Below are 21766 nucleotides of genomic sequence, written 5' to 3' on the forward strand. Positions count from 1 at the left end.
AGCAGCTACTAAGGCAGCACCTGTTGCAGCAGCTGTGGAAAAAAGAGGTGTGACTGAGGCCTCCTTACACATTGGTGATCTCCAGGTGCCAGAATGTCCCCCAAGTGCTCTCGGCACCTGGTGCAGTTTAAAGCAGCCTTCAGGCAAGTTCTGTTCAACATTGGGCAATCAAGGAAGCACATTGCTGGCTCAGGATCTAGGTGGGGTATAAATGGCACCTTTGCACACAGCCCTCTGGAGCCTTGCCCAGTGCTTCTTTGGCCACAGCCTAGGTGTATTTTTGTGCAGGCTTCAGAGGAGACTGCTCAGGAGGGTAATGGCAAGAGAAAAAGAGGATGTTCACTAACCGGGGATAAGCTGTACTACTGAGGGGATTTTTTTTCCCCCTTGGTGTTCAGATCACAGAACAGTACTGTGATAATATGAAAATCTCTGGGAGCTAGGGGGCACCACGAGGTCAGTCTCCATTTGCATCTGGCACTGCAATCAGCAGAATGGCCCTAAAAGTATTCTCCAGAAAATGTCACTACTAAGCCAGCTAACAGGGTGATCGTGGCATGCTCAGGCAGCACTTGCATTGTACTGATGCCAGTTCTCTGATAACAGATTAGACTGACTTGCACTGTACCCTGTTATCAGACTCCCAAGTGCAACTGAGAGTCATAAAATGGCTGCCCTCATCCCATAACTATTCAGTAAGGACAGAATTGATCAGCTGCAGATTTTTAGTGGCAGGAAGCTCAAACAACAAAACATTTCTGTTCCTCTTCCGAAGAAGGTCTGAGCAGAAGCAAATTTTGTGGGACTGTGCATTTGCTACTGATCAAATGCACACCTGTTGAGATGGAAATTATATACAGTCTTGTCGCCCCTGAAGCTGCCAATTCCCACTCTCACAAAAGTTTGGTGCCTCTGGGTATTAGTTAAATCAGTGAACAAGAGTTGCTGGATCAAAGGGACACATCACATTAAAAATACATATTTTCAATACCAGGGCCCTACCCTGCAGTGAGATCCATGCAGGAACATCACTGGTTCCACACAGATGCATCTCATCACAAGATCAGGACCAAACCTCTTTGCCTGCATGCATTACGAATTACACTTTGGACCAGGCCTTCTGAAACATTTTCATAGTGCAGACCACATGGTACTACAGAGATTGTCTTATGTACACTTCCCCTCATGGTCATGAGCATACAGCCAACCTTCCTCCCTATTGGTAACGACATAACATCCCTGTAGCCCTTGCCCATGTAGAACAGTAATACCTGAAAAAGTACAACATCATGTCGTTTTAGCTTCTTTTAATGAAGTCTAGCAGCTGGAAAAAAGAGGAGAGCCAGCACCAGTTGACCAGCCGACTTTCCATGTACCACCCACAGCTGCTCTGCAGGCCATTAGAGGTTCTTGAACTGCAGTTCATTGAAAACTCTTCCTTTATGGGTCAAAGTTCACGCTGTTTAATTTTTTGCATCTCCCACTGCTTAAAAAACCCAAACAGGTAGGCTAGGAATTTGCATGTTTAGTTGTAATTAGTTTTAGCCTATTTCACCATCAGAGCACTAGCACAGGGCTGCTGCAATGACTGAGCTGATAGTAGTTCAGGGGGGGTGTTTCTTAAAAAGCAACTGCTCCCGATGGTATTTAAACAAACCACAATAGAAATATTTCTATTGGTTCTGTAAAAGCTTATTCTTACAAAAGTTAAGTTGGTACATATATGGTCCCCCATCATCACAACAGTATCTGAGCACTTAATTATCTTTAATGGACTTATCCTCATTACCCCCTGTGATGTAGAAAAGTGCTATTATCCCCATTTTACAATGGGGAACTGAGCCACAGAGGGTCTGTCTACACAGCAACCCATAGCTGCCCCATGCCAGCCAACTTGGGCTCACAGGGCTGGATCTGCGGGGCTGTTTCATTGCAGTGTAGACTTCCGGGCTTGGGCTGAAGCCCAAGCTCTGGGACCCTCCCACCTCACAGGGTCCTAGAGCCAGAGCTTCAGCCTGAGCCTAGAAGGCTACACAGCCATGAAAAAGCCACACAGCCCGAGCCCTGCGAGCCTCAGTTGGCTGGCACAGGACAGCCGCAGGTGTCTAGTTGCTGTGTAGACATATCCAGAGGCATTAAGTAACTTGCCCAAGATCACATAGGAAAAATTTGTGGAAGAATAGAGATTGAAAATAGCTGTCTCAAATCTCAGGGTAAACCCTTAACCACTGAACTATTCGTCTTCTTAGGCCCGGTCTACACTACACATTTACTTCAGTATAACTATGTCGCTCAGGGGTATGAAAAATCCACACCCCTGAGAGACATAGCTTTACCGACCTTAAACCCTTCCTCACCCCCGTATAGACAGCACTATGTCAGTAGGAGAGCTTCTCCAGCCAACGTAGCTACCAACTCTTGGGGAGGTGGAGTAACTAAGCGTTTGTATTATAGCCATGCCCTTAGACAAAGGCCTGAGTGAGCGTGTAGCTCTACCTACATAAAAATTGGTGCTGTAATACTAGGAACATAATACTTCTGAGGATTGATTCAGGCTGTTAGGGCCAATCATGTGTGGAGCTAAGCACCTGAAACCACCCTGGAAGTTAATGGGAGATGAAGACACTCCAGACTTTGCAGGAGCATGCTCTAACAAGTAGGGTTCCCAAGAATAAAACTATCACTGGCTTCAATAGGAGCAGAACTGAGCTCACAGCCCATTGGTATGGCACCAACCTTATCTGCAAATTCGGATGAAATATTGCAGGTGTTGCTTGGAGCAGGCACTCTTTTGCATCGCTTATCTTCACTGTGCAGTGCCCAGGAATTAGCAAAATCATAGCTGCTTTCGACCAGGGTCCCTGTGAATCATAAAAAAGGGCAGGAGATAGGTGTTTAGGGGCTTGAGTAACAAAAGACAAGCGCTGACTTTGTGAATTTGAGATGCTCATGAATTGTATTTTAATCAATCTATAACGTTAAAGCATTCCCCTTCCAAGTAACAGAATGTTTATAGAAAACTACCCAGAGCAATCAGGACTGAATCCAGATGGAGTCCTTCTACAATCACCTCCCCACCCAATGAACAGACAAGGCAGATGAGTGCTAATGGCTGTGGGAGAAAGTTCCCATCATTGCTCAACTCTACAGGAAGAGATTAATTATTTAACTACATTCTAGATGTTACTGGCTGGTCAGATAAATTCTGCTTGGAGCCTAAGTGCACTGGGGTGTTTTTTCTGTGTGTGTATTTTTTTTCAATACAAATAATAGAAATTAGTGATTGAAACAAAATAATTAAGTCACCATCCACCTCCCAACCAAGATAGAAGCGTTCCTGACAGCAGCTCAATTTTCCCCCTTTCTGCAACCATTTTTTTAACATTTCATGCCTTCACCATTCCTTTCTTCTCCATCTTCCAGCCACTTATAAGGGGAACACCTCTTTCTCTCCACCTATCGCTGCTGTAAAGTGGTCAATTTCACATAGCTTGTCTTGCCAACTCTTGAATACTGTTGTGACGCTTGTGATGTTTGATGTTTTCTTAATGGTCCAGCTCCTGGAGTCATGTGAAGATGTGAGACTCTCAGCCTTTTCTCTTTTTTTCCTTTTTGTTAAGTCAGTTTCTAGCCCTCATAGGTGCAGAAAAAAAGCTTGAAAATGTGACCCAAGCATATCCAATGTGATCCCAACAGTTGTTAATTTAATAATCTCATGATTTTTAATGCAATGATGTTTGAGGTCTGATTCATGCATATTGAACATTTGTTGTTGGCAATACTGTACTAGTCGGGAGGCAGGAGGGATTTTTCAGGAAGTCAATATCCCAGTCTGTCCTGGGCAAATACACAGTACTCCAGGGACCAGTGCACTACTCAGGGCTCAACTCCAGTTACCGGAGGATTGATGTGTGGCAATCAATCCACCGCGGGTCGATTTAGCAGGTCTAGTGAAGAACCTCTAAATTGACTGCTGATCACTCTCCCGTCAACTCTGGTACTCCACCAGAATGAGAAGCATAAGGTAAGTCAATGGGAGAGTTTCTCCCATCGACGCAGCGTGGTGTAGACACCGGGGGTCGATGTAGGCTACATCGACTCCAGTTACATTATTCATGTAGCTGGAGTTGTGCAACTTAGGTCAACTGTGCCCAGTAGTGCAGACCTGCCCTCAGTCACAGTAAGCAACATTCCAACAGCATACCAGCTGGGAATGGAGAGGGGTGAAGGCTGAGAGGGAAGATGATTGCTCTCTGTAAGCACATCACATCAGAGGGGGTATACACCAGGGAGGGAGAAAAGCTATTTAAGTTAAAGGAAAATGTTGACATACAAACACATGGATATAAACTGGGTATGATTACATGAATAAATTCAGGCTGAAAATTAGAAGTTTTCTAGCCATCAAAGGAGTGAGGTGTTGGAACAGCCTCCCAATAAGAGTAATGGGGGCAAACTAAATTAGCTTTAAGATAGAGCTTGATAAATGTATGGGTGGGGTTGCATGACAGGGTTGCCTGTGAGGATGGGAGACTGGGTTCAGCAGCCCTAGGGTCCACTCCAGTCCTATGTTCCTAAATCTCATGCCTCTGTGGTCAGGAAGGACATTCCCCCCCAGTAAATTCTCTCTCTCAGCTGTTTGGCTGGTGAGCCTAACCCACATGTTAGGGAGGTAAGTGATCACCATTTTGGGAATGGGGAAGGAATTTTTCCCCAGATCAAAATTGCAGGGACCTTGGGGTTTTTTTGACCTTCCTCTGCAGGGTGGCATGCAAGACACTTGCTAGGATCATCTGGGCTCATCCCAACTAATCAATTCCCTGCCATTGCAGGCTCTCAGGCATAGTTTGCACATAAGTCCCACACATTCTCTGCCTGTGACACACAGAAGTTTAATCTCCTGAGGGCTTTGGTCTAATCCAGGCTGTTGGGCTCAATACAGGGGTAATTGGATGGGCTTTGGTGGCCTATGATGTGCATGAAGTCACACTGGTGGTCTCTTCTGGCCTTAAATTCTATGACTAATCTCCCCTCCCCACAAGATCCAGTTGTCAACCAAATTTGAGGTCAGATTGTAAACTCTTTGAGGCAGAGACCATCTTTTTGTTCAGCGTTTGCACAGGGCCTCATACAATGGGGTCCTGGTCTGAGACTGGGGCTCCTAAGCACTACCACAATACACACACACACACACACACACACACACACACACACACACACAGTGCTTTTATTAAAAGTGACTTGCCTTTTCTAGAGTTGAAAGGGGCAGGGAAAGGAGTCAATCTTAAAATCACAGTACTTTAAATTTTCACATGCACAGACCTCTTGTCTGCAGGTAATATTAGAGCAAAAGCCTTTGCTCTCAGTAACTCATTAAATATTACTCAAAGTATCCCCAAAGGTCCAGAATATTTTACTTATGATGATTATTAATTACATATTCACAGTAGTACCTAGAGTCCCAACTGAGATGGAGGTCCCATCTACCAAACACATAGGGTCTGTCTACACTGCAGACAAACACCCATGGCTGGCCCATCCCAGCTGCCTCGGGCTTGCAGGGCTCGGGATAAGGGGCTGTTTAATTGCAGTGCAGATGTTTGGGCTCAGGCTGGATCCCTGGCTTTAGGACCCTGCAAGGTGGGAGGGTCCCAGAGCTCGGGCTCCAGCCCAAGCCCGGAAGTCTACACAGCAATAAAACAGCCCCACATCCCCAACCCCACGAACCCAAGTTGGCTGGCATGGGCCAGCTGCAGGTGTCTAATTGCAGTGTAGACAGACCCATAGTGAGAAGCAGTCCCTGCCCCTGAAAAGTTTATGCTATAAATAGGAATAGGAAAGGAATCAGAGGCACCAAGAGCTAAAGCATGAACTTCAGAAAGTCACAGCTGGGATCAGAACCCAGGTCTCCTATCCACACTTCCTTCCAAAGCATTTTAAACAGCGTAACGAGACATGATGAACACATGCAGACCTGGTCTCCAGATGTTAAGAGCAGGAAATGCATGGTCTTGTCATAAACAATATGTAATAACCAGAGACAATAAATAGACAGAAAGGAAAATTAATTCAAGCATCAGCCTTAAGTCTCTCTCACTCAACTGTCATCGGATCTTTTCCTCACCAGGACTAACCCCAACTGGGCACCTTCAAATCTAGAGCTGTACATAGCATATTGAGCTCTCCAGCCTGCCCCCTGCCCAACTGGCATAACGGCCACCGATAGGAGGGTCTGACGTGATAAAACCCAATCCTCCATTTCAAACCCCCTTTGCCAACCACACACAGCTTCTCATGTACAGAAGCAATTATTTTTATCTGGATTGTAGCAGACCCTGTAATGTGCTAGGATACATTATAGTAGCAGCAATAGCCCATATGATGTACTTTCCAAATACAAACAAAGGCACAGGCCTTGCCCCAAAACTCACAGTCTGATTAGACAAGCAACATATGATGGACACAGGGGGACAGGGATAAAAACTACAAGGAATATATATTTCTTAAACAAGCATCAGCTTTCCTCACTGGCCCTTTGTCTCGCTACTAATAATTGACAGTTTTCTTAGGATTCATGATAGAAGTCGGTCTTAAGGAGGAAGTGGAAGGAGGAGGGGACAGTGACATTACAGAGCAGTGTCCTGACTGGAAAAGGAGACACTGCTGCATCCACACAGAATCCCAGCAACTTCAAGGAGGCTCCAGGAAAGTGGACTGCTGCTTTCCCTTTGAGTCAAGTGCAGGATCGGGGCCCTGTCCAGGTTAAACAGTTAAAGAATCATTGCTCACTAAATCAGAGACTGAGGGGGATGGGCAAGGGAGAATAACAGAAATGTAGGACTGGAAGAGATCTCGAGAGGTCAGCTAGTCCAGCCCCTGCCTTGAGGCAGGATTAAGTATACCTAATCAACCCTGACAGATGCCTAAATATTTAAAGCAGGCATGTAAATATTTGAATACTGAAATAGGTTGACTGTAGGAAGAAGACAATGGAAGAGACAGAGGAAAAAACAGCAAAGGAGTCTGATTCTCCACTGCCTTCTCTAGCGTGTTATTTGTATTTGATGGCACTTTGCACAGATCTGACTACAGTAGGCTCAAGGCAGTGGGCAACCCAGACTGCTTGTCTCTCAGGTGTTCCTTAAATCAAGGCACTGGATGCAATAATGGTATTGAGAGGTAAGCAGCTATCAGATGAGCCCTAACACAAGGCTCTCTCTTGTCCTGGCCTAGCTCATCATTAACTCCCAACAGTCAAGTGTATGTTGGTGTCTGTTTTATCTTTATCTAAAATATTTGATACTGGGCCATTCCCATTTTCTGTGTTCAAAAATATCTTCCGAAAAAATGAGGGAGACTTTCAAAAGGCACAAAAGCCAGCTAGTCATCTAACTCCCATTGAGCACCAACAGAGATGTGCATGAAGTCATTCCCTCTTGTAAAGTCATTGTATGGCCATTTAGGTACATTGGAGAATATAGGTACGTTTACATGTTTCTGCAGATGGACCTTTTGGAGAGGACTTACCAAACCATCCTCCTCTTTACGCATCAATATCAATGAGCTAAATGATTCTCAGATACTTCACATACCTTATAGGAGTACAAAAATGAATGACAGAATTATCTCTAGTCTGTACAGAATGCTTCACGCTGAGATAAGAACTGAATTCTAAGATTACCATAAAGAAAAGGAGTACTTGTGGCACCTTAGAGACTAACAAATTTATTTGAGCATAAGCTTTCATGAGCTACAGCTCACTTCATCGGATACATTCAGTGGAAAATACAATGGGGAGATTTATATACACACACATAGAGAACATGAAACAATAGGTGTTACCATACACACTGTAACGAGAGTGATCACTTAAGGTGAGCTATTACCAGCAGGAGAGCGGGGGAACCTTTTGTAGTGATAATCAAGGTGGGCCATTTCCACCAGTTGACAAGAACATCTGAGGAACAGTGGGGGATGGGGGGATAAACAAGGGGAAATAGTTTTACTTTGTGTAATGACCCATCCACTCCCAGTCTCTATTCAAGCCTAAGTTAATTGTATCCAGTTTGCAAATTAATTCCAATTCAGCAGTCTCTAGTTGGAGTTTGTTTTTGAAGTTTTTTTGTTGAAGAATTGCAACTTTTAGGTCTGTAATCGGGTGACCAAAGAGATTAAAGTGTTCTCCAACTTGTTTTTGAATGTTATAATTCTTGACGTCTGATTTGTGTCCATTTATTCTTTTACATAGATACTGTCCAGTTTGACCAATGTAGATGGCAGAGGGGTATTGCTGGCACACGATGGCATGTATCACATTGGTAGATGTGCAGGTGACGAGCCTCTGATAGTGTGGCTGATGTGATTAGGCTCTATGATGGTGTCCCCTGAATAGGTATGTGGACACAGTTGGCAATGGGCTTTCTTGCAAGGATAGGTTCCTGGGTTAGTGGTTCTGTTGTGTGATGTGTGGTTGCTGGTGAGTATTTGCTTCAGATTGGGGGGCTGTCTGTAAGCAAGGACTGGCCTGTCTCCCAAGTTCTGTGAGAGTGATGGGTCGTCCTTCAGGATAAATTGTAGATCCTTGATTATGCGTTGGAGAGGTTTTAGTTGGGGGCTGAAGGTGATGGCTAGTGGCGTTCTGTTCTTTTCTTTGTTGGGCCTGTCCTATAGTAGGTGACTTCTGGCTCTGTCAATCTGTTTCTCCCCCCCCCCCCATTCCCCACTGTTCCTCAGACGTTCTTGTCAACTGCTGGAAATGGCCCACCTTGATTATCACTACAAAAAGTTTTTCCCCTGCCCTGCCCCCCCTCCCCTGCTGGTAATAGTGCACCTTAAGTGATCACTCTCATTACAGTGTGTATGGTAACACCCATTGTTTCATGTTCTCTATGTATATAAATCTCCCCACTGTATTTTCCACTGCATGCATGTGATGAAGTGAGCTGTAGCTCACAAAAGCTTATGCTCAAATAAATTTGTTAGTCTCTAAGGTGCCACAAGTACTCCTTTTCTTTTTGTGAATACAGACTAACACGTCTGCTACTCTGAAACCTAAGATTACCATGTTAGCCACCAAAAACTCGTTGTCATTCTACTAAACCATATTTGGAGGGGAAGGGAGCAGGGGAGAGGGAGCACTGATGATGGTGGGAGAAATAAAATATAAAATTGAGGGGGAACAAGGAAGCCAAGGAAAACCATGGAACTTCTTAAGCACATAGATAAGACAATTAACTGAACCTTTAGGGATAGTTAGTTTCCTTCTCTGAACCCATCTATACAGCTGTAGAACACCATTATCTGCTTCTTTGTGCAGAGTTCCTTTCACTTTTTGGCAGCATATCATTTAATTCTTTTTTATAAGGTATTTAGGTTTAGCAGAGTAGTTTTTCATACATTTAGTGAGGTGCTGAAAATCTGATTTCAACCAGTACTGAAGTTTCTTCAGTTCCTGGCACATTCTCTAATACTTAAAGGTTTCTCAAGTCACTCTTCCCTGCTCTAATGCAGTCTCATCACCTTTGGCAGACACTTGGCAGTTTTTCTTCCTCTGAATGGCCAAGACACTGGGAGAACAATGTTCAGTTAATAGCACAACAAAATTGCTCATCTACTGCCCTTTGTATGATAGGGGTGGGATTTTCTAAAGCACTCAGCGTTGGTCTAACTCACCTCTCATTGAAGAAAACGTTAAAACTCCCATTGACTTCAATGGGAACAGAGTTAAACCAACACAGAAGTGCCTTAAAAATTCCCACCTTGTGTGTGCAAGTGTTGATATAAATATAGGGATTGGATGCCCTATTATTACGGTCCCTGTGTTGGCAAATAGGACCCATGGTCTTTTTCAAGGCTACTGACAATGCTGCTTATTAGACATGACAGAAGACAGATCTCAAGGAGAGGGTCAGATCACACCTGCTTCCTGGCACCACTGAGAATCATTCCAAACATTCTGGAAGCCTTAGCAACTTCCACTTGGAACTTGTGCTCTGGCTCCATGAGTCAACTTTAACAGAAGTGTTTTATGACCTTAGAACTCTTGTTAACAATGTTCAGCTTATCAGTCTGTGCATATATTGCTCTGACATTGCTACCCTCATGTTTCTCTCTGCTATGGAAAAAGCATATTGCCATGTTGAAGGCAAGAAAGGTTTTTCTAATTCTAGTTGCATAACTCTGATTTTTAGAGGGCAGACGCTCAATGCTGTCTGTGTATCAGGCCCCTTTAGAATGTTTGAAGGTGGGGACTCAAGATCACTAGTCAGTTCTGAAAATTTCAGCAGGTTTCCCTTTCATTTCCCTTGGACCTCGACAGGCAGTAGGTAGTGTGACAAAGTTCCTCCTCTAACTTGGTGGGTCTTGCGCTTATTGACAGATTTGCTCGCCTCGGAGATTCACAGCAGCCCTTAGTGTGGCCGTTTTCGTGAACCCACAGTCCAGGTCAACTCCTCCTGTGTCTGACCAGGAGTTGGGAGGTTTGGGGGGAACCCGGGCCCTCCCTTTACTTCGGATTCCAGCCCAGGGCCCTGTGGAAGGCAGCTGTCTAGAGAGCCTCCTGGAAGAGCTGAGCGACAGCTACAACTCCCTGGGCTACTTCCCCATGGCTTCCTCCCAACACCTTCTTTATCCTCATGATAGGACCTTCCTCCTGGTGACTGATAATGCTTGTACTCCTCAATCCTCCAACAGTCTGTGGTTCTCACTCTCAGCTCCTAGTGCCTCTTGCTCCCAGCTCCTCACCCACACACCACAAACTGAAGTGAGGTCCTTTTTAAACTCAGGTGCCCCGATTAGCCAGCCTTAATTGATTCTAGCAGCTTCTTGATTGGCTGCAGGTATTCTAATCAGCCTGTCTGTCTTAATTGTTTCCAGAAAGCTCCTGATTGTTCTGGAACCTTCCCTGTTGCCTTACCCAGGGAAAAGGGACCTACTCAACCTGGGGCTAATATATCTGCCTTCTATCACTCTCCCGTAGCCATCTGGCCCAACCCTGTCACAGTAGGTATAGAACTGGAAGTCAGGAGAGCTCAGCTCTGTTTCTGGTTCTTCTACAGACTTCCTATGTGATCTTGGGTCAGTAAGTTAACCTCTCCATGGCTCATCTGTAAAATGACTGGCTGCCTCACAGGGATGTTATTTATGGAGTCTTGCTTCACTGAAGTTTGGAATGAACTTTCAAATCCTTTGGTTGGAGCCATTATACAGATGCAAAGTTGCATTATTATTCAAGTACATTTATGCTGCATCTGAACATCTGGGAAGACAATATCGATAACCTCTCAACACTATGTGAAGCATTAGATATCATTCACAGTTGCTGTATCTTTCTAGTTTACCTTACACTTGCCAGGCAATGGCATGCTATAGCCCACACCTCAGGAGCTTAAAGGCTGCAGAGTGTTGCCTACCAATTTTCAGACTCAGAATTGGATCAGACTCAGAATACCAGGCCCTTGTCCAAAAAGTGGCCACATGTGTTGTTTTATAACTAGTGCATTCATTATCTGGGGAGAGATTCCCAGCTGCATTTCCTATTGCTGTCCTGGCCAAAGAATCCATATCTATGGAAGGGCACTTGGGTTCAAGTAAGATAAATATTTGTGAATAAAGTTATGCTCTTGAAAGTGAGGGGCTAATAGGCCTGGCTTGAATTAAGTAGAGTGAGCTTTTTCACACAGCACTGCAAATGCACCTTAATCCTGACCGACAGCATCCATCACTAAGTATCACTGCAGGATGGCCCATAGTTCCAGCTTTGGCCTAGGTCTGAGGAGATGCAGGATCAAATTGCCTGTTCTCCCCCATACTTTCTGCATGATCTTGTATAAATCATTTAGTTTCGCCAGTGCCTCAGTCTCCCACCTGTAAAATGGGGACAGTGCTTCCCTATCTCACAATGCTGTCATGAGGATACAAATCCATAAGTGATTGCGAGGTGTACAGATGCTTTGGCTACCAGGAAGCTAAGCACTGGGAAAGAGGGTTGCAGCTGCACACTAATGACCTGAGCAAAGACTGCCTGTCACTTAAAGCTGCAGGGTCTTACAAAGTGGCCAGGATGAGATTAACATATTACATTTCATTTACAAACCATGACAGAACTTGAAAACATCTCCATAGCAGGAACTGGCTCACTGTAAGTATCAGTGCACCTCCACTCCTTATTGAATGGAATCAGAACTGTGTACCTGTGCATGATGGACCCTCTACTGCTATCAGCAGTTGGAGTTACTCCTATAGCTTCAGTAGCAAGGGCGTGTGCCTTTGGAGCAGGAGGAGCACAGTTGTATCCCTGATGTTGCCAGGGTAACAAGCTTTGTGGATGGGGGGAAGTGGTAGACATGGTACATCTTGACTTTAGTGAGGCTTTTGATACTGTCTTGCATAATCTTCTCATAAAAAAAAACTAGGGAAATACAACCTAGATGGACCTCCTATAAGATGGATGCATAACTGGTTGGAAAACCATTCCCAGAGAGTAGTTATCAGTGGTTAACAGTCAAGCGTGAAGAGAATATCGAGTGGAGTCCTGTGGGGATCAATTCTGGGTCTGGTTCTGTTCAATATTTTCATCAATGATTTAGATAATGACATAGACAGTGCACTTATAAAGTTTGTGAACAATACCAAGCTGGGAGGGGTTGCAAGTGCTTTGGAAGATAGGATTATAATGCAAAGTGATCTGGACAAACTAGAGAAATGGTCTGAAGTAAATAGGATGAAATTCAATAAAGACAAACACAAAGTACACCACTTGGGAAGGGTCTATCGGTTGCACATATACAAAATGGGAAATGACTGCCTAGGTAGGAGTACTGCAGAAAGGGATCTGGGGGTCATAATGGACCACAAGCTAAATATGAGTCAAGAGTATAACACCGTTGCAAAAAAAGCAAATATCATTCTGGAACGTTAGCAGGAGTGCTGTTAGCAAGACATGAGAAGTAATTCTCCCACTTTACTCCATGCTGATAAGGCCTTAACTAGAATATTGTGTCCCGTTCTGGGCACCACATTTCAGGAAAGATGTAGACAAACTGGAGAAAGTCCAGAGAAGAACAACAAAAATGATTAAAGGTCTAGAAAACATGACCTATGAGAGTAGATTGAAAAAATTGGGTTTGTTTTGTCTGGAGAAGAGAATACTGAGAGGGGACATGATAACAGTTTTCAAGTACATAATAGGTTGTTACAAGGAGGAGGGAAAAAAAATTGTTCTCGTTAACTTCTGAGGATAGAAAAAGAAGTAATGGGCTTAAATTGCAGGAAGGGATGTTTAGGTTAGACATTAGGAAAAACTTCCTAGCTGTTTGGGTAGTTAAGCATTGGAATAAGTTGCCTAGGGAGAGTATGGAATCTCCATCATTGGAAGTTTTTAAGAGCAGGTGAGACAAACACCTGTCAGGTATGGTCCAGATAATACTTAGTCCTGTCTTGAGTGCAGGGGACAGGACTACAACAGTGGCTCTCAACCTTTCCAGACTACAGTACGGCTTTCAGGAGTCTGATTTGTCTTTGTTTCACCTCACTTAAAAATTACTTGCTTACAAAATCAGACATAAAAATATAAAAGTGTCACAGCACACTGTTACTGAAAAATTGCTGACTTTCTCATCTTTACCATATAATTATAAAATAAATCAACTGGAATATAAATATTGTACTTACATGTCAGTGTATTATTTATAGAGCAGTATAAACAAGCCAGTGTCTGTATGAAATTTTAGTTTGTACTGACTTTGCTAGTACTTTTTATGTAGCCTGTAGTAAAACTAGGCAAATATCTAGATGAGTTGATGTACCCTCTGGAAGACCTGTGTGTACCCCCAGGGGTATGCATGCCCCTGGCTGAGAACCACTGGAATAGAAGACCTCTCGAGGTCCCTTCAAGTCCTACATTTCTATAAATTCTGTGAAATTCCAAGCAGCCACAGTGTGCAGCAGAATGACAAATGGGTTTGCTACACTACTTACTCCTCCAAGTTCATTCCAGAGTGAGAGTCATAGATTTGAAGGTCATAAGGGACCAGTATGATTATTTTGCCTGACTCCAAGCTTCTATACAGAACCAAAGGAAGGCGTCACAGTACAGACAAACAAGGGAAATGATCAAACAAACATGAATATACATGGTTTACTAAATTTAAAATTCCCTTTCCCTGCACTCACGCCTTCCCTCCTCATTTGCCATCTCTGGCCTGCTATGCAATGATAAAAGCACACTGAGTCCTCATGAGGGGCCAATGGCTGAATAGATGGTGGCATCTGATATTAGAAGACTCATGTTATCAGAAGTTAATCATGTAAAAGCAAAACCAGCCTTGTTTCTGAGAGAAAGTGGTCAATTTTTTAAAAGCACAGATGGTTTTCATATCTAAAATGGGGGGGAGGAATCATTTTCAATATAAATAAAAAGCCTTTTGGTTAAAATTGTGACATAAGCAACAGTTGGTCAGATGGAAAATGCTACAAACTTTTGTGCTCAGTTCTGCAAACCAAAGTTGGGAATTTTGTAGCATTATGATCCTATTCTCCAGTGGCACAAGGCTGTCCTAAAGATGGATCACCAAGTCACAGAAGGATCCTCCTGTATAGAGGGGCACTCTGGTCATCTAAAACCACTATAGCAGCTTCTATGCCACATTGGTCATGGTCTTTGGGGGTTAAAAAGGGATCAAGACTGAGGGCATCCCTCCAGTGCCCTAGTGATCTCCAGCTGCTATAATGGGCCCCCAGGGTCATCAACAGGCAACAGAAATTAGAGCAGTCTTCAGACTGCTCTAATTTACACTGGGGTCCAGCTCAGTGACTGGAGAGGCCAGGACTGAAGGGTTGCAAATGGCACCTTTGCATACACCTCTCAGCTGTTGTGTGTGCTTTTTGGCTGCGTTATAAGAATTGGCTCTAGTATTAGTTGTCTGTCTCTTTCTCTGGGTCTGACCCTGAGAGCTGCTACTTTCTCTGAAGTCAAAGTTCAGTGTCTTCCAGGACCTGACAGTCTCCTCACACTTTATGCAATGTCCTTTTCTGTTTTTTTTATTATTATTTTAGTTCATAAACTCAAGTGATCTTGCTTCAGTTATCAACAAAAATCAAAACCATAATTATTCCTATAGATTAGAATCATTGTGTCCAGTCCAACAGTCAAAACACAGACAAAAGGTTAACAGGAAATAACAGAGACACTGAAGCCGATAAGAATTTTGACTGCAGGATCAAGCCACAGAAAGAGACCGTTCCGATCTCTGTGTCACTCTCTTACTGAAATCTGAGTTTGGATGATTCTTACACACTTCTAATGTGACTAAGAGACAGCAAGTAAAATTATGATGGACAGGAGTAGACAGATGGTATTTCTTATTTTAATAGGGTTCATTCTGATGCTTTCTGGATCAGCTTATATGAAAGATCTCTTGGCTCATGTTAAAAGCCAGGTAGAGCTGCTAACTTATACTTATATACTGCAAGCTGATCTGCACAGGAGGGCCCTTGTGCCCACACAAAGCAGCTTGCAGAATTAGTGCCTCCATGGTATAACAGGGACACAGCAAGGGAGACACCAACAGTGTTCTATCGAAAAGTGCAGGTAATTACCGCCCCCCCCCTTTGTATTCTTCTCTCCTCTTTTTATTTTTAATACATTTTTAAAAGCCTCCCTGTAATTCACTCTACTACGCTGGGTCAGCATTTCTGGAAGCCTTGTTGTTTTCAGCAGGAAGATCCATTTTCAGGCACACTGAGTCTACAGACCATGGAATGAGTTCAAGCAGCAGTGGTAGAAGGAGATCTTTGACATTTTAGGATTGCTAATTCATGGGTTTTGTCCCATCACTCTAAAACAAAGTAGATGGCAACTCCACTGCCTGTCCTGAAACAGAATCCACTAACCGTGCTATTACTTCTTTTGCCTCTGTTTACTGTCACTAGAACAGGGCCTGAATCAAACTCCAGATTGCAACACCCCCAAACTTTAGGGTGCTGGAGGCCCAGACTGGAATTTTGTGAGCTGGGTTTTTCACTCACTGTTTCCATTGAATAAGACAGGGTCAGACTTTTTAGCACACACTATTCTATACCCGCTTAGGGTTTTCATTCGCTGAAGCATGCTGCCTAGGTTAGAGAGGCCCAAAGGATCACTGAAGGGCCATTCTTTTATGCAGGTGTCCCATCAAGACACACATTCTGTCACTTCTACGGTTATTTAAACCCCATTCCTATCCTCAAGTGGCCTCATATTTGGAAAACACAGAGTTGACTGTAGCAGTGTTTCCCCATGTAAATCCACCCTTTCTGCTAGTTTTTTCCATGAAAGTCCATGATATAGACTTTAGTTCCATCATTACCACTTCTAGAGTAGAAGTTTGTGAAAACGGTATCCCTAGAGCCCTCTGTTTTACTCAGGGATAAAACATGAAACTAATTCATTTTTAGAGAAGAGGAAGATGGAAGGATTTAGTCACATAACTTACTGGCGCATCAGAATGCAATACCGTGACAAATTTTGTGAAGAAAACTCATTGCTAAATCACTGAGATTCACGTGTTGTTGTGGAATCAGCCCTCAAGAAAAATGCTATTGGAGTGTACATCAAAATCTAAGATAAATATTTTGAGCCTTACCTTCCTGCGTTGTGAAGTCATCTTCAGCAAACTTATTAAAGTTGCCACAAAGGCCACAGGTTTTATTATAGTGCTTTTCTCTAAACAGTATTTGAATATTTGCACTGATGTCAATCTTCACCACAAAGCCATGCTCATCACTGGATAACTTATAATAACCTGTCTCGGTCTCTACAAATATCCCATGGGAGGCAAACGGCATGGAAACCCTGTTAAGAAAAATAAAGATTGCTCAGGATGTAATGCACAAAATAACATGGATGCTTCACTTTCTACCTGACATCATTCACTGTTGCAATGTCTACCTTTTGTCCCCCTGAGTCACGGTTCCATCTAAAGCCAAGTGAATGTCAAAATATTCTCCCAGATATACAGAGAAGCTGTTCCTTCTTCCATTCTGGTAGTCACCTGAAAAGATACAAGAGATTATTCTTTCTTTTCATGAAATTGAGCTTCTTCTGCTTGATTGCTGTTCTTTTCAAATGCACTCAGACTTAGAGACAATTGCCTTTATTTATACAAATGTAGGCCCCAATGTGCAAAGACCATTATTATTATTGTTCATTATTTGTATCACAATAGTGCTGGGATGCCCTTTCTGAGATCAGGGTTCCATTGTGCCAGGCACAATATAAACACAGGGTAAGAGACAGTCCCAAATCCAAGCTCAAAATGGCTAAATAAGAACTCCCAATCTTCCCCCCAAGCCCTCTACCACGTTTCTCAAGCCCTGTGGACAACACCACTAGCCTGCCTGTCACTCAGCACCATAGCCTCTGTGCCATCTTCAACTCAGACCTCTCTCTAGATCCTCACATCCAGGCTATGTCTAAATCACGCAGATTCTCTCTGTATAACATCTCTAAAATACAGCCTTTCCTATCCATCACACAGCTTAAACTTTCATCCAAGTTCTCATCATTTTGTGTCTTGGCGACTGCTACATCCTGTCCTTGGGCCTTGAGAAATGCAATCTTGCCCCACACATACCTATTAAGAATGCTGCTGCAACAATCATTTTCCTAGATCAGTGGTTTGCAACCTGTGGTCCGTGGGGGTCTGCCACACCATTTGAAATTTTTTAGGCATCTGCACATGGAAAAAGATTGAAAACCAAAGTCCTGGGCCGTCACTTTGACAACAGTCAACCCACTCCTTGAATCCCTCCACTGGCTTCCCCATCTCTTTTTATCAAGCATAAAGCTGCATGTCTTCACTTTCTAGACACTTAAAGAAAGTTCCACACCCTACCTCTCATCTCTCATTCACTGTCAAGCTGTTGATGTTCGTCTCCAATTGGCCCATGATTCCAGGGTCCATCGCCCACTTGTTACATTCTCAAACACACATCTTTGTGCTTTCTCCCATGCCGCCTCTCATGCTTGGGGAGCATTCTCTAGAAACATCTGCCAAGCTAACTCCTCAGCCATCTTCAAATCCCTCCTGAAAATTCTCCTTTGCCATGATGCCGACTATAAACTTGACATCTGCTAGCTTGCTGGTGTTCTGTGATCATCGTCTATCATACTGACCAACACTATCTCACTGTTTCCTTGTGCTCCCACATCTGTCTGTATCCATCTGTTGTCTCTTTTCCTATACTTAGATTGAAAACTCACTGTGGCAGGAGTCATCTTGTTATTCTGTGTTTGTACAGCGCCTAGCACATGGAGTTCTGGTCCATGACTGGGGATCCTAAGTGCTACAGTAATACAAACAAACAATAAAGAATTTACACTTCCTGAAGATGAGACAAAGCATTACTCAGCAGGTGAATAAGGGTACATCTGCACTGCAAAAAAAAAAGCAAATGCGGTAGTAAGTCTCAGAGCCCAGGTTAACCAACTCAGGCTTGCACTACAGGGCTAAAAATAGCTGTGTAGATGTTCAGGCTGAGGCTGGAGCCTGGGCTCTGAGATCTGGTCAGGGGGCAGGGAAGGTTTCAAAGCCGGGCTACACTGCTAATTTTAGCCCCGGAGTGCAAGCCTGAGTCAACTGACACGGCCTTTAAGACCCGCTGCCATGGGGGGTTTTGGGGTTGGGGTTTATTGTTTGTTTTTTTTAATTTTTTTTGCATCTTAGATGTACCCTTAGGACCCTATGAAGTGGGAGGGTCCCAGAGCCTGGGCTCTAGACCGAGCCCGGAAGTCTACACTGCAATGAAATAGCCCTGCACAGGCCAGCCACAGGTTTTTAATTGCAGTGTAGTGTAGACATACCCTAAGACTACTCTCGGTGTGTAAAGTTAAACATGTGTAAATTTGTACAGGATTGAGGCTGTACTGACAAGTACAGTCTGAAAACTGCATGTGCAGCTAATTGAATTTTTAACTAATTTTGCTTCAACTCTTTTCATATCTTTTTTTGTGGTCACTTTCTGCAATTGACAACAATGGCAAGAATATTCATGGGAAAAGTTAATTTAAAGTGAATAATGCAGAATATTTGCACAAAAGAAATTCTGAATTTCTAGTCATGACTACTAGGAGCAGATACTAATTTTGAAGAGATGTTCAGCAATTATTGAACAGAACCTTACCATGTGACCTATGTGCCCAGTCAAAACAAGTGTCATTTCAAAGGTGCACAACACTTTGCAAACAAGCAATGTGACAGGAATTAAAAGTTATTTGGGTAATAATTTCAAAAAAATTAAAAGTTTGATAAAATCACAATCTGTTCACAGAAAATTCACCAACAGATAGGAGAGGAAAAATTCACTGAATAAATTATTTGTCATGAACTATTGTCCAGCTTTAGCAACGAGTAACCACAGCATATGCAATATGCGTCTGTTTCAACCCTGATAATTCCACACAACAGTCCTGGACATTGATCAACTACACAGCTATATAGGATCAAAGGAATTACTACACAACATTGGTCCCATGGTCTATCTACTGCAGTATACTGAATCTGACAGTGGCTGGCATCAGATGCCACAGAGGGAGGTTCAAGAACCCCAGAATAGGCAGATGCGAGATAATCTGGCTCTCATGAAGATCTCCTCCTAAACCCTAATAGTTAGATTGGTTTAAACCCTGAAGCATGAGGTATTTAAATGCCTACCAAAACTTCGTTTGCCTTGACTATTGTAACTCTTGATATTTTTTTTACCCACATAAACATCCATTCCTTCTTTGAATCTTAATGAGTTCTTGGCTTCAATGTAATACTGCGTCAGTGAGTTCCACAGTCTAATTACATGTAGAATGAAAATGTGTTTCCTTTCATCAGTTTTAATTTCCCATCTTTTCAGTTCACTGAATGTCCCCTTGTTCTTGTGTTATGAGACAGGGAGAACACAGCTCCGGCTTACCTTCTCTAGACCATTCACTATTTTATATGCTTTCATCCTGTTCCCTCTTATTCACCTCCATTCTAAGGTAAGAATTCCAGTCTTTTCAATCTCTCTTCATATGAGAGTTACAGCCTCCAAATACACCTTGTATGCCTAGATAGCTCTGTTGAAAGGAAACTCCAGTGGAGCTTTGTTGATTTTTCATAGGAATGGTTTTATTTTCAAAATTTCCCCATTCTCTGCTTCCATTTCCTGATTGTAGGCAAGGGCTGGGGTCACTGATGATAAAGATCGGTGTAGAACATTCAGTAATTGATTGGCCAGATTGTGGCTAGCTTTGCACAGGAGAAGAAAGAGCAACTGGAGGAAGACAGAACAAGAATAGATTGACAGAGCCAGAAAGGTACCCAGAAGTCACCTACTACAGGACAGGCCCAACAAAGAAAGTAACAGAATGCCACTAGCCATCACCAACCCCAACGCATCATCAAGGATCTACAACCTATCATGAAGGACGATCCCTTACTCTCACAGACCTTGGGAGACAGGCCAGTCCTCGCTGGCCAGACAGACAGCCCCCCAACCTGAAGGAAATACTCACCAGCAACTACACACCACACAACAAAAACACCAACCCAGGAACCAAACCCTGCAACAAACCCCGGTATCAACTCTGTCTGCATATCTATTCAAGGTACACCGTCACAGGACCCAACCACATCAGCCACAGCATCAAGGGCACTGTCATAAAAGGACGGGTAAACACCTTTAAAAGCCCTCCTGGGCAGAGGAAAAACCCTTTCACCTGTAAAGGGTTAAGAAGCTAGGATAACCTCACTGGCACCTGACTAAAATGACCAATGAAGAGACAAGATATTTTCAAAGCTGGAGGGGGGGGAACAAGGGGTTCTCTCTGTCTGTGTGATGCTTTTGTCAGGAACAGAACAGGAATGGAGTCTTAGAACTTAGTAAGAAATCTAGCTAGATATGCGTTAGATTCTGTTTTGTTTAAAAAAAGAAAAGGAGTACTTGTGGCACCTTAGAGACTAACAAATTTATTTGAGCATAAGCTTTCATGAGCTACAGCTCACTCTAAGGCGCTGCAAGTACTCATTTTCTTTTTTGCGAATACAGACTAACACGGCTGCTACTCTGAAACCTGATTTGTTGAAATGGCTGAGAAAATAAGCTGTGCTGAATGGAATGGATATTCCTGTTTTTGTGTCTTTTTGTAACTTAAGGTTTTGCCTAGAGGGATTCTATGTTTTGAATCTGATTACCCTGTAAGGTATTTACCATCCTGATTTTACAGAGGTGATTCTTTTACTTTATCTTCAATTACAATTCTTCTTTTAAGAACCTGATTGCTTTTTCATTGTTCTTAACATCCAAGGGTTTGGGTCTATGTTCACCTATGCAAATTGGTGAGGATTTTTATCAAGCCTTCCCCAGGAAAGGGGGTGTAAGGTTTGGGGAGGATTTTGGGGGGAAAGACGTTTCCAAGCAGGCTTTTTCCCAGTTATGTATCTGTTAGATGCTTGGTGGTGGCAGAAATAAAGTACAAGGGCAAAAGGTAAAATAGTTTGTACCTTGGGGAAGTTTTAACCTAAGCTGGTAAAAATAAGCTTAGGGGGTTTTTATGCAAGTCCCCATATCTGTACCCTAGAGTTCAGAGTGGGGAAGGAACCTTGACAGGCTCGTTCACCTGCACATCTACCAATGTGATATATGCCATCATGTGCCAGCAATGCCCCTCTGCCATGTACATTGACCAAACTGGACTGTCTCTACGCAAAAGAATAAATGGACACAAATCAGACATCAAGAATTGTAACATTCAAAA

General features: G+C 43.2%; 1 protein-coding gene across 1 annotated transcript in view; it reads right to left on the bottom strand.

Moving 5' to 3' along the window:
* The window catches only part of VWF (von Willebrand factor), a 224737-nt gene that overhangs the window by 197113 nt on the left and 5858 nt on the right, over positions 1–21766 (bottom strand). Inside the window, 3 exon segments of the mRNA XM_043514792.1 lie at positions 2737–2861; positions 16623–16831; positions 16928–17030. Coding sequence (XP_043370727.1) covers positions 2737–2861; positions 16623–16831; positions 16928–17030 — 437 coding nt within the window.

The sequence above is a fragment of the Dermochelys coriacea genome, chromosome 1 (genome assembly GCF_009764565.3).
Source record: "Dermochelys coriacea isolate rDerCor1 chromosome 1, rDerCor1.pri.v4, whole genome shotgun sequence".
NCBI lineage: Eukaryota > Metazoa > Chordata > Testudines > Dermochelyidae > Dermochelys > Dermochelys coriacea.